Source organism: Geotrypetes seraphini, chromosome 10 (assembly GCF_902459505.1).
Source record: "Geotrypetes seraphini chromosome 10, aGeoSer1.1, whole genome shotgun sequence".
In the NCBI taxonomy this organism is placed as follows: domain Eukaryota; kingdom Metazoa; phylum Chordata; class Amphibia; order Gymnophiona; family Dermophiidae; genus Geotrypetes; species Geotrypetes seraphini.
In genome coordinates this window covers 25,203,054-25,217,435 of record NC_047093.1, presented here as the reverse complement: position 1 = coordinate 25,217,435, position 14,382 = coordinate 25,203,054, and the positions used below count along the sequence as shown (strand labels likewise).

General features: G+C 38.6%; 1 protein-coding gene across 9 annotated transcripts in view; it reads right to left on the bottom strand.

The window, feature by feature from the left end:
• SPAG9 (sperm associated antigen 9) overlaps positions 1-14,382 on the bottom strand; it is a 163,046-nt gene that overhangs the window by 86,927 nt on the left and 61,737 nt on the right. For all 9 annotated transcript variants that reach the window (XM_033960498.1, XM_033960501.1, XM_033960499.1 and 6 more), the window contains 3 exons: positions 11,022-11,145; positions 8,479-8,578; positions 6,276-6,397 (listed from right to left, as the gene is read on the bottom strand). In XM_033960498.1, coding sequence (XP_033816389.1) covers positions 6,276-6,397; positions 8,479-8,578; positions 11,022-11,145 — 346 coding nt within the window. The remainder of the gene's footprint in view (positions 1-6,275; positions 6,398-8,478; positions 8,579-11,021; positions 11,146-14,382) is intronic.

Sequence of the window (14,382 nt, the reverse complement as noted above, 5' to 3'; positions counted from 1 at the left end):
AGTGACCTTGGAGAAGGGATTCTTTTAAATGATAGAATATAAAAAGATGCACACCTTTTTTATTTTATTTTTTAAGAAACAGAATACATAAAAGGATATCTAAGAATATCAGGGGAAGGCACTGATCCACAAACTATGCAAATTGAAATAATTGAAGAAAAATTAAGTACTGCTACTTTAAAAGCATTTAAAGCATACTATTTAAAACTGATAATTATATTTTACTGTGAGGTTTATAAATCACCAGTAAGTTTTGCTCATCACAATGTGCCCTTTACAATTCCTGAGCTCCCCACAGCAGATATAGCCTTACCAAGGAAACTATGATCTGAAAGCCCATGCATTCCATAAGGAAAATAAAGATTAATGTAGAAAGAAACAGAGTGCGTGCAGTCAATGCGAAATACAAGAACCTATAGAGAAAGGAGAATGTGGAGAATGGATATGCAGCAGTGAAAAGGTGAACATAAGATCCCTTATTAAGACTTAGAAAGAATGCTGTGAATGATATAATTAGTAATGCTTTCCAAACTGAGCATATGATCTGTATGGCATCTAGTCAAAGCCAAAATATTTGATTTCACAGTGTGAGTTTATGGCTTAGGGTCTAATACTCAAAGGCAGCTATCTGCAAAGCAGCACCCGCTACCTAGATAGGGCCTAATGAGCCATCCAGGAATATTAAGTGGCATTATCTGGATAATGCAAATGCTATAAAATAGAAAGAGACTGAAGGAGCAAAACTTTTCCACCAAAACATACACCCTGTACAATTGCCAAAGCTTACCACATACCACTCTCTAATCACAGGCATGTGTATGTGGATTAAAAATGTGTCCAAGTGAGTACAACTGGGTTCACCACACTAAAGTGAGCTCATTCAAGACAAATTCTCTACTAAACAAATAGTTTGTTGAATAATATGGCTAATATGACCATTAGTGAACAAAGGTGCTCATCTTAAACAGGATGAAATCCCCTGTTTCACAGCAAAAAAACAACAACAACAAAAAACGCTGCTGCTTCTGGGCAAATGGGATCATCAAGCAAATATTGCTTCAATATGACTGCAGCAAGTCACATACACACATCTGCAAATAGAGAGTGGTTTGTGATAAGCTTTGGCAATTGTCTAGGGTGTATATTATCTGGATGCCGCCACTGAAAATCATTGCAGACTACCACAGCATATGGTGGTCCAGAGGGAAGCCAGGTGTTAGCCTGAGACTGGCAACATTCAGTACCAGCATCCAGATAACTTAGGTCAGGGGTAGGGAACTCCGGTCCTCAAGAGCCGTATTCCAGTCGGGTTTTCAGGATTGCCCCAATGAAAGCAGTGCATGCAAATAGATCTCATGCATATTCATTGGGGAAATCCTGAAAACCCGACTGGAATACGGCTCTTGAGGACCGGAGTTTCCTACCCCTGACTTAGGTCATTGCCTTATCTGGATATCAGATGGTGCTGAATATTTGGTATGTGTTTAAAATACTGTGGCTTGTGTTTAAAAAAGAACACAACCCAAAAAAGTGCTGACCATGCTGTCTAAATAGTGAACTGTTATTGTTTAATTCTTTTCACTCATTTTCACAGAGCGAACAAAAAAAGATTTCCCCCCATCTAATTAAAAACAAACCGAACATAGAATTGGGAATCACTTAGGACCAAAAGCTTCCCATCAACAGAACCATCAGTTAAAATAGTAAGGCAGGAAGCTACTGGTCCTATAGTATGTCTGGATCAACAATGCTCTTCTGCGTTCCACTTCATCAACCTGAGGGAATAATCCAGGGCAATGAAGTGACAGACCACATAACTAAGGTGCTTGTTGTATAAAGAATGGCATGCGTTACAAAAAAGGGTGACTATTTTGGTTTAGTTGTCTGGGGTAATGGCAGGATAATTCCCAAAATGTCCCCATATTTTGTTTATAATTATGTAGCTTCCCTACAGAAATATGTATAGATCAGGGGCTCTCAACCCAGCTCTTGGGACACACCCTGCCAGTCAAGGTTTTTTAGGATATACACAATGCATATTCCTGAGAAATATGCATATAAAAGAGCCACTGCATGAAAGTCTTTCCCAGGCAAATGCATTGTGAATATCTTGAAAACCTGACTGGCTTGGTGTCTCAAGGACTGGGTTGAGAACCCCTGGTATAGATGAACAGGCTAACTAAAAAAAAAAGGAAATAACTTCTGCTTTAATTATGTTTCTCCTTTCTTTGTAGGAAGATGACAAGACTCAAATTGCCAAGAATTATTGAAGAGCCATGGTCCATGATGAGTTCCTGGACTGGAAAAGAACTACATCACTAAGTCATACAATAAGTTATTTCAATAATTTCTGGACATATCCCAGTGTTCTCCAGAGATAACTAACATACAGTCCAAGATCTAGATCATGGACTTACTATCCTGTGTTGCTGCTATGACATTACATCAATGAATTAAGTGATATAGGCTGTGGTTGAGCTCCCTTAAAATATCACTCATTAATGCAAAGCCAAAATAAAAAATAAATACCAACAAGCAAAAATGCTGATATGCAGGAAAACAAGAATAAAGCAATAGCCAAATCTGTTTAACTGCATAAGCAGAATTATGAATAATTTAAGGAATACACACCAGAAAATTCCCCTGGGTTAGCAGCCCAAGAGAAAGCAGAAAGATTGGAAAACCTTAATTAGCCTATATTCAAAGGGTACAACTCAAAGTTCCAATGTTTCCTTAAAATTAAATAATATGATACAACATAGAGGTACAGTCTGGAGAAGAGGGTTCCCAAACCTGTCCTGGAGATCTCCAGCAAGTTGGATTTTCAGGATATCCTTGCACATCAAGGAGGCACTGTATGTAAACTGATCTCATGTATGGGGAAAATGAGAGTGGGGGGGGGGGGGAGAGGGTTGATATTATGTGTGAAGTAATGTGAAGTGTTGGTGTTTGTAATATTAAATTTTATTCAAATATTTTATGAATGATTAAATGATTTGAAAATTAAGAATAAGTGCATGTCATAGTTTATTTTATATTAAGATAGGAAAATTCACTGGGGATATCCCAATGACCTAACTGGCTGGGGAACCCGCAGGACAGGTTTGAGAATCACTGGACTGGAGAGATGAAAAAAATTATTTTTGTAAACCTTAACTAGAGAAATAAATTAAATTCTGAATGAAAACAAATTTGACCATGAAAGACAGTCTCAATAACTCAATTGACGTATCTGCAGAAGCTAGTTGAACAATACAACAAATGCGTCATCTTGCATGGGGATTCTGTGGAAAAGTAATATGTTCAATCGCTCACAGTTACTTCTATTAAAGCAGTTAAATGTATTTTGCCTTTACTTTTTGATTTACCCTTGTATGCCCTCTTTCACATGGTACTGTGCCCCCCTCTGTTCAAGTCTATTAGATCAGTGGTTCCCAACCCTGTCCGGGAGGACCACAAGGCCAATTGGGTTTTCAGGCTAGCCCTAATGAATATGCATGAGAGAGATTTGCATATAATGGAAGTGATAGGCATGCATATCTGCTCCATGCATATTCATTAGGGCTAGCCTGAAAACCCGATTGACCAGGTGGTCCTCCAAGTCAGGGTTAAGAATAGAGAATGACACGGTGACAAAATTCATCACCGTTCCTGTCCCCACGGATAACCGCGGGAAATAATCCCATGTCATTTTCTAGTGTCTATTTCAATCTCAATCCTTCTACACCAGCATACTTCAAAGCAAAGCTTGAGGGTCAGTGGTTGTGGCCATTCATATTCTGATTCTTCCCTCTCTCTTTAAAGAATGACATGAAGATGGTTTCCCGCGGTTATCCGTGGGGACAGGAACGGTGATGAATTTTGTCACAGTGTCATTCTCTAGTTGAGAACTACTGTATTAGATTATCTAAGCTGCTAAATCTTAGGAGAAAGTGCAACACTCTTACAAGGTGAAACTGAAAATGTTTTTCTATCATCCATAAAATAAGCAGAAAAAACAAAGAAAATTGCAGAAAATACGTCATAACATATGCAAAAAAAAACAGAGACAGGAGGTAGATCCATAATCTCACTCTAAGAGAGATGAAGAATCAAGACTCCTTCCTGACAACACCAAAAGATGCAATCAGAGGCTAAGAATGGGCACCAGTGGCCCTAATAACGCACGCTTCTGAACACACGTTGATATGTTGCCTGTATTATTCTCAGGAAGTTCTCCTTGGCACTATCAGGAATATGCAGAATTTTACAGAGATTCATAAAGGATAGTGATTAGCTTCAAAATGCAGACTCCCCCCTGAAAAAAGCAGATTTTAAAAACCCACAGAAAAACAAACAAAACCCTCCCTAAAAAGGGAGCGGGAAGCTTCAGAGTTAAAACATCTGGGTGAGCTGCAAGAAGTGAGGCCTCTTTAGAAGTCATATGAGGAAGCAGCTCAAGGTTTAATATATAGTTCAGTTTAGTTTAATGATTTGCTATACCATCTGAAAATCAAACTGTAAAACAATATAAGTGAACAGAAGACAATATTAAAAAGACCATGGGCAAGTATGTGGTCATGCATAGAATAATGCAGTTCATATTTTGAAAGTTCAAGCATAGTAAATTTGAGATACTGTGATTTTTACCAACGTGCCCTGCTTATGGGTAGTATTCATTCCTAGAAACACAGAGATTCCTATTATGGTATCTAAAACTAACCAACCATTTGGAAACATTAGTCCCAAAAAGCAAGTAAACTGTATGCAAACACATTTTTTAAAGGACTAGGAAAAGGACCTCATAGCCAGTGTTCTGTGCTGTCACAGAAGAGTTCTGGTCTGACCCATTATAGCAATTCTTAGCTGAATCTAGGACTCATATCCAGTGAAGATGGTATGTTTAGAGATGTCTTGAGAAATCACAGGGAAGAAGGCATTAATAGCCATCTACCAAAGGGGGTAGATGCTAAAAACTTCCCTTCCAAATTCCACTCAATAGATTATTATTTCAATTTTCTTCCAAGGCAAAAAGCAGGAGATCAGAAGAGGAAAACAAAGCAGCTATTATAGCTGCCTCCCCACTCATCCGCCTTCCCCCTAAAAATGAATATTGAGTGAAACTGCTTTATGCGTGTGTCATGTGGACTATTTTAATACAAGTCATGAGGAATCCGACAGCTCATCATTTAATTCAGTCAAAACTGAGTTTAGTTATTTTAGGATCAAATATTTATAAAGCATATTCTACTACAAAAGTTACAAGAAATTCCCAAAGGCAGATCCTTGTAACTAGGAACACAAATCAATGAAAAATTTACTTCCTCAGTGCATCAACATTTGGGGGAAGGGATTATAAATTTGGGCTGCCATTAAGATGTTTTATTTTATTATTAACCCAACTTATTAGTAACAAAGTCTCATTGCATAAGATGGAACCTGTGCCAAAATGCCACAAGTTACTGATAAAACAACCCACCTTAACAGTAACTCATGTTGATAATTTTCTCCCTAGGTCTGTTCTGATGTTATAAGCCATTACATTCCAAATTACAATTCTAAAAGGTTTTCTTTTTTCTAAAGCAACATGTCTGTTTAGTAAAGGCTCAGATACTACAGAATTGTCTTCAAAAGCACACAAGCAGATGCAAGCAGATGCTTATTCTCTATATGTGCATGTGCTTTCTTTACAAATGTCATACAAGACAACTCTGTACTTGCTCTGCCCAAACTATGCCTTTAGACAAGATTACATAAGGCACACTTACTTAAGTGTGTATATACATTTAAGCGTGCCAATTTGTGTGTGTAAAACATGCATTACAGTGAAAAATACTTCATAAAGTAATTTCTTATGGCTTTGTTTTGTCTGCTTTCAGAGTATTTTCTAAATAAGCTCAAACTATCATGGCCACAGCACTATTCTCTCAACAATTCATCCCCCTCACCCAGGGGTGGGAAACCTTAGTCCTCAAGGGCTGCAACTTAGTCGGGTTTTCAGGATTTCTCCAATGAATATGCATGTAATCTATTTGCATGCACTACTTCCATTGTATGCAAATAGATCTTATACATAGTCATTAAGGAAACCCTGAAAACCTAACTAGGTTGTGGCCCTCAAGGACCAAGTTTGCCCAACCCTGGGCTAAGGGATTTGGATTAGTATGCTTTCTATCACAACACACCGAGTACACACTATTAACATGCTGCTTCACAATCGGCCACGGCTTATTCTTTACCAAACGTATCCTATGAACACGACAAAAGCCTCAACTTTTAAAGGCAAGCTACCTTACCCAGTAAGTCGGCACCTTCATCAACGTCTCCTATTAGATCAGTGCCAGCAGAAGACAGTTCTTCAAACAATGACTCTGTGTTACGGTCAAATGCTTTGTTCTCTATGCCTTTGGTTGGAGTACTGTACAATGTAACAAAAATAATGCATGGAATATTACTACACATATTGATAAGTGAGCTTGCAAAATAATGCACAAGGTGAGAGTTCCTGGCTTACAACCCCATGTGATTATCACATCTAACAGCCTGAAAATGCTGCATTAACAGTCACTGAAGGCTGCATCCCTCTCCAGCTCTTATTTGCTCAAAGAGGAACATATTACGACATCTTAGCTCAGAAAACATTTGAGCTTTCACTTTATTTAAAACAATTTTTATTGATGACTATTGCAGTACAAACAACCAAAGATATGCAAGCTCAACAATACGAAAATCAAGATACAGAAAATGAAAGAAATCCAATCAGCAAGTCATCAATCTTTTAGGAAAACCCCTACCAAATAACCTCCCATTTCCCAAACCCCCCCCCCATCCCCAACACCCCTCCCTCCCTCTAGTGTATGAGCATTTACCTCACACAAGATTAAACTACCCAAAAGGCAAACAAGGAATAATAATAATAATTTTATTCTTATATACCGCCATACCGAAAAAGTTCTAGGCGGTTCACAAGGTGAGCTAATACATAGGATATAGATAAAATACAAATTAGAATAATGGACTTAAAAACAGATAAAGACAGAAAGTATTTACAATATAGTGCAGAAAATACCGGCATGGAATAGGGAAAGAGAAAAAAAATCCATGAGGGACTTGCACTTAGTACCCCATGGCAATACCAAGAATAACACTCTCCCCACCCTCAAAGCTTCTCTTTAATGCTGTAAATACAGTTGATTGTGGCAAACAGTAGATAAAAAGAGATTATGTACTTACCCTGTTAAGCTCTTTTCCAGTAGATAGGGGAGACATTCTAGACAAGTGGGTAGTTTCTCAATGGCCGCATGCCATCTGCAGAAGGAATCCAATCTGGATTTTTTTTTTTTGACTCTGCTCTATTTAGTGTGCTCTCTAGCTCCACCTACAGTTAGTACTCATGCACAGAGAGCCACCTTACAAACGTGAAATAGAGACACCCATGGCAATGAAGACCATAAACAAGTGTTCTTCTCAAGAATAAACAAAAACTGGAAACAGGTAACAAATGCATCAAAGGAGTTCAGAAACGACCCCTACATAAAACAGTGACATATAAACAGTTTTCCCAGCCCAAGGGCTGACGAACATCCAAGAATCAACTTGGAGAAGCATAAACAGAGTAGGCAGATGCAGGGCAGGAGTCCAGAATGTCTCACCTATCTACTGGAAAATAGGGGAGACATTCTAGACAAGTGGGATGTACCAAAGCAGTCCCTAAATTCCAGGGCGGGCTAATTGGAAATGTGCTGCAGCCTGCCACAGTTCTCTTACAATAGCTGGAATCAGGGACCCACTGCCTCATGCTTGGAATGCCTCCATGATACTGATCTTCGGGCTGCCTGTCAGACACCATGCATGACTGCACATCCGCCCCTGCGGACTGATGAACGCACTCAGGAAAGGGCAGAGGCACAGAACACAGCCGGCACCCTGCAAGACACCACCGAGTCTCCTAGGTATGTCCAACAGCCTGTATTGAATGTAGTCTGGCAGTAGGAAAAACGGGGACAGCCCAAACTCCTCAGAAGCAGGTGCAGGCTGGCTAACAGCTACCCACTGGGATTGGCTTGTCAGCTACAGACCAAAGTCTGTGTGTTCTTTACGCAGGCTCAGAGCACAAGAAATACCGATAAAAGGGACCAAAAACACTAAATAAAATAATAAAATGGAGGGAGCAGAACAAATACACTCCTGCTGGCAGGCATTCAGAAGGAAAAAACTGTAGGTGGAGCTAGAGAGTACACTGAAGTAGAGCAGAGTCACAGAGAAGAAATCCGGATTGGATTCCTTCTGTATATGGCATGTGGAAAAAGGGTTAGAGCAATAAATATCAAAATAGACTACTGAACACTAGCAGCTTTCTTTACATCACAAGTATGTAAAACCTGACAAAAATGTTACAGTTAAGAATTTTAAATCATATTACAAGAGGGCTGAAGGGAGAATATTTTGTTAAGGATAGGCATGTGAGGGGTAGTATTCTTTTAGCCATTGCTACTCTACCTTGTGGACATGTATCCACTGAGGTCTTTGTCCATATCCAGCTCTGGTGTTGATTCAATAATGGCTTGAACTTCGGATTTCTTCTCACTGTCATTTTGGCCTTTGGAAAAATGCAATGTAGGATAAATGAAGGCAATTACATATAAGGCAAAGAACAGTACTTATATGCTAGAGAAAGAAATGAAATAAAGTTAGAGAGTAGTTTACATTACAATCTAATCATCTGACTGCACATAGCACGCCATTAAAATGTGAAACATGTTAACATACACAGGGGTAATTTGATAAGATGACTATGTTGAATTTGGAACAAGGCAACATAGGCACCCAGGCCCATAGGTGCCCACATTTTTGACTATTTTGAAGTTGTAAATTTGTGCATATATTTTATGCATGTAATCGTATGAGATTAAATGACAGTACCAAGAATGCATAAAGATAGCATCTATTTTTACATGGACTTGCCTATTTAGGCAGGATTCCCCACCAACCAATTTTATAGGAGCTCTTCTTAGTGTATAAAATATGCTCCACACGTGGAAAATGCTTCATAAAACAACCGCCATACCGAACATGGGAATATACACACAAAGGTTGATTCGGCACAAGTTTGAAACTAGTCAAGGATAGTCTCTAGAGGCCGAGCAAATTTTGGCACCGAAATCAACCTGAAATCTGGGTTCGGCTTTTGGCTGAAAATGCTTGTGCATTTTTGGCAGAAACTAAAATCATGGGCCACCCCCTCCTCATAATCCTGTCCTCTCCTTAGCCAGCCAGCCAGCCTCAACCCCTGACAGGAAACTCATTCCCTCCCCAGGCCCTAGTGGGCCTAGGGAGGGCAAGGGGAATGGGTTTGTGGGTGGAGGTTGGAGCCATGGTTTCAGTCAGCCATTGGTTTCGGCTGGCCTCTTAACCGTATCTGTAAACATTAAAACGAATGGATCCCCTGACAAGTGATGCAGTCGCTTGATTAGAAAAGTACTTTTTTTTATTTTGGCCTCTCTTGTGTCTGTTTTGTCAAAAGTTGTATTAATTGTCTGGTTTAATCAATGTGGGTGTTTTTTTCTTACCCCTTTTTTTTTTTTTGTAAATCTTTATTCATTATTAATCTTTCAACAAGTGTACAAATTAAAATCATACATATTTTTGAAAACATCACTTGTAAATCTATCAAGAGGAACATCAATTGTATATATATAAACCCATAACCCACCCCCCCTTCCTATTATTATTAATAGTATATACAATAAAATAAGAACCCTTCCCCCTCTCTATTATTCATGGGGTATATTTCAATAGAATAACTGGTGTTTAATCATCACAAAAAGATGTGAATGGCCCCCATATTTTAGAAAAGGTCTTATAATTTCCATTTTGTACAGCTATTGATCTTTTCATTTTGAACATATGAATGTTTTTTTCTTACCCTGATTTTATTGTTATTTGTAAATCGCATTGGATTATGATTCTGCGATCAAATCAAATTTTTAAACAAATAAAATAAACTAAATTACTTTTAAATACACAGTATGCCTTAAAATCCTAAAACAAATTTGGAAATTTGGAAAATTTACAGAGGACAGGGACTGGAGCAAGATCTATATCCATGGATATATAACTTTAGCTACGCTTCACTTCCCAGGTCAATTTCTTAGCTACTTTCTTTTAAAACCTGAACTTCTCTTCTAGCCTCAGTTCTCCCTCTCCAGCCCCAGAGGCATCACATTCTCCAAGTGATCCGAAGAAAACAGGTAATAGAGCATAACCAGACTGATCCCTTTTCAGCACAGCAACTACTCTGCTCTTGACCCATCCCAGGCAGCAGTACATTTTCAAGTTATCCTGGTTATCTGAAACTTTCTGGAAAAGCTGAACATTCCATTTTAAATCCCCAAAGTACAGCAGCCCTTAATACCCATGAAGGAGAGGGACACAGATGAGGAAGGAACAAATGCAAGCTTCAAAAAACATTTCAAGGTTCGAGAATTGGGGCCAGATTCTGTAAACGGCGCCTAAATCGGCAGCCGCCTATAAAAATGGCGCCAACCACATGTCAATCACGCAGAGGCGCCGTTTAAAGAATTGAGGCTAACGGCACCTACCAGAAAACTTAGAAGCCTGCAATGTGGGCCACGGTTTTACTGGCCTAAATGGCAGATGCTAAGTTCTTTAGTGAATCGCACCTAAGTCCCACTCTGCCCCCTAACTACGCCCACTTAGGCATAAGGTGAAATTAGGCATCCTGCTGTAGATGCCTCCTGGCACCTTTTTGGGATTTTTTTTATAACGAGTATTTAATTGGTTTTAAACAAGGTCAATAACTGCGCCAATTAAAACCATTAAGTTAGGCAGCAGTAGGACACCTACTACTGCCTAACTTATGGCACCTTTTATAGAATATGGCTCTTTAGTGTATGCATTTAATTGGCACACTAAAGGATGACATGCACGCCATTTACCAGTGGACACATTTCTAGATTCTTGTCCTACTTGCAAATCAATAGTTTTATTTATATCTGTTTCCTTGCTCAGTAAATTTATACTTCTCATTAGGCCTTCGGTATCTTCCTTTATGGAAATATTAGCAGGGCCTGCTGCGACATCCGAAACAACCGCTGAGGCAGGTGTGGTACACTTTGATCCTGTTTGGCTATGAGAGAGCTCATCCTAGAAAGACATTTAAAATTATAAATTTAGAGCTAAGTGTACAAAGTTACTCGTCAAAAATGGATGTTTTATTTAAAATTCACATTTATATCTACTCATCTGACCAGCTGAAACATAAAACTAAAATAATTATTGTTAACAGAAGTTAACTAGAGAATGACACGGGGAAGGTTTACCAGTGGAAGACCACGGTAAAAAAAAAAGGGTCATTTACTGCAGGTGCAGGAGCAAAGCCTTGTTTCCATGGTTAAAAAAAATTGTGGTTACTGCTCCCCCACCTGCACAGGAACACAAAGAAAGATGCTGCATGGGGATGGCACATGGACACAGACAATGTCAGACTCCTTTTCTCAATCTACACTTGCTCACTTGGAGCGCTGATCTCTTCCCATGCCTTCCAGTATCATCTCTATGCTGACGACTCCCAGATCTAATCTAATCTTATCTAATCTTTGGTTTATAGACTGGGTCATCTCCCAGTGGAGCTCGACTCGGTTCACATATAATTAAGACTAGAGTACATAGCAGAAAACATAAGAGAAGGAAGAACTAATTCAAAACTAAAGTACATAAGAAAAGCACAAAAAAACAACTATATTATCATCATTTTGTTGAGGCTGTAATTAAACCATTTAAAAATTACGAGAACAACGTTTTCAGGAATTTACGAAATAATTGCAGCTGGCCTAAAAGCCTAATGGAGTCAGGAAGTTCATTCCAGATCTCTACAAACCTGAAAACAAAAGATCACTATGCAGACTACCTTCTGTTTATAGAAGCCAATTTTAACATTGTGACTTGCTGATTATAAGTCCACAGAAAGATTTAGACTTGAGTATATGCTTTAGTAGTGACTCAAACTGAAATGTTTGAAAAATGAATTCCAACCACCCCCACCAAGTTAAAAAAAATAAAAAAATACAAATGCTAGCTCTGTTCACATAACATTCAATATTCCTAATAAACTTTCATGACTATAGTCTATAGAAGAGTTTCTCAACTCAGTCCTGGAGTATACCCTTGCCAGACTGGTTTTCAGGATATCCACAATGAATATACATGAAAGAAATGTGTGTATAATGGAGGCAGTGTATGCAATCAAATTTATGCATATTCGTTGTGGATATCCTGAAAACCTGACTGGCAAGGGCATACTCCATAGAGAAACTCTGGTCTATAGCATGTTCAAAGACATATACAGTATTTTATCCTTCTATCTGATAAGCATAATTTAAAAAGCCCACAAGATCCAAGTTAAAAAAAAAAAAAGTATCCTAAAAGTGAGTCACACATGTGGGAGCTCTGTTACTTCTGCTTCTCATATTAGTTTCTACAAGACTGCAGAGATACAGTGGCTATGCATAAAAAAAAAACCAAACTGGCACAAAGTATGCATTTTAGAGAGCAGTGAATACTCTCCTGAGCCAGAAGGGTAGGAGGAGGAGAGCTGGGAAGGGCATGTATTGGGAGTCCTTCATGAAGGATTTCCAGCAGAAGAGTATGTGAGACATATCTACTCAAACACAAGATTTTTCAGCTTGATCAGTTGGAGCCAGTTATCACCCAATTTCTAGTACTGTATATGCCATTCATGATGAATTATCAAAAAGGCAGTAGTGGATCAATTTTAAGTGTTTCTGGAAGCAATAATTGTTTTTAAACTCAGGCTGGCTTTAGACAGACACAATACAGAAAGAGTTTTACTGGCATTCTCAGATCTAATTCATCATGAGTTATTACTGGATTGATGTGAACAGATTGAGATTATAAGGGTGCTTGTCTTGGATTAGATCTTGGTTAGAAAGGCACTGCATTGTGGATGTAAGAACACTACTGACTTATGGACCATCTCAGAGGTATGTGTTGTTACCATTATTATTTAACATCTTTCTAAGACCTCAAGTACATGCATTCATCTTTAGGGTTGAAAGGCTACTTCTACTCAGATATGGAAGGGGAATAGAACTCAGTGGAAAAAAAAATGGTGACTTCGGAGCACTGGATAGACACAAGTGATCCAGTCCTGAATAAAAGGAAGACAGTCATGGTGCCTTGGTGTGTTTGTGGAGGATATAAGAGTACAGTCCTCCATGGTGGGTAGCCATTATTGTGAAACTTGACTTGTGCTTTTGATTTTGCTCTGATGTTGTCCATTTCCTAATAAAAAAAGATTTAAACATAAAAGGAAGACAGTATTGTGCACCTCTGGGAAATGAAAAATGGGCTAAGAAATGCTTGAAGTAAGGAAGGTAGAGGGTTTGGTTGTGTTTGACAGTTCTTTTGATCTGGGCTCCAAATGTCCTCGGTTGTACAAAGGGCTTTTTTAATTGTTGTTTAATTGAAGGAACTGAACTTAAATCATTTTTTGGAGCATGATCAGAGTGATTGTTCAAACATACATACTCCCAACACTAGGATTACCACCAATGGGTTATTTGGATTGCCAGGGAGAATGAACAAGTAGTTCACAAAAGTGCAACAAGCATAGCTATTCTCAAAGACAAAATGTCAAGCCTTTGTTGTCAATTTTATATTGGTTACCTGTATGAGCACAAGTGTGCTTTAAAATTTTAAGTGCTAGACCAGTGTATCACAGTGTGCCTCCTGAGATTCCAAGTGTGCTGCGGCACACTGAGGAGGAAGAGAAGTGCCGGCCAGCTGACTTGCCTCTCGCTGCGAGAGGCACCTCCTGTAGGACCAGAGATTCATTTGCTGGTGCTGCATATCTATAAGCCTGTAAACCTATGGCACTAACTTAAATATATCTTTCAAGTCCACTCAAATATATATCAATTTCATCAATAGGACCTGTATATATGACAAATTCACCTTATTTTATAAAGGAAGCCTCAGCCCCACCACTCCACCGCTGTGTTAATTCATGCCTGCGGGAAGAATTACGTGGCACTTCATCATTGGCTGCCCATATATATTATTTATGCTTTAGTGTTATATAAATCTTCTATTTTTGTATTTCTTTTTATAAATAAATTTTCTAAAAGTTGTCTATGTACTTAGCTTTTCCATCAGCCAACGCCTGGGAGTCTGACGGAAAAGCTAAGTACATAGACAACTTTTAGAAAATTTATTTATAAAGAGAAATACAAAAATAGAAGATTTATATAACACTAAAGCATAAATAATATATATGGGCAGCCAATGGTGAAGTGCCACGTAATTCTTCCCACAGGCATGAATTAACACAGCGGTGGAGTGGTGGGGCTGAGGCTTCCTTTA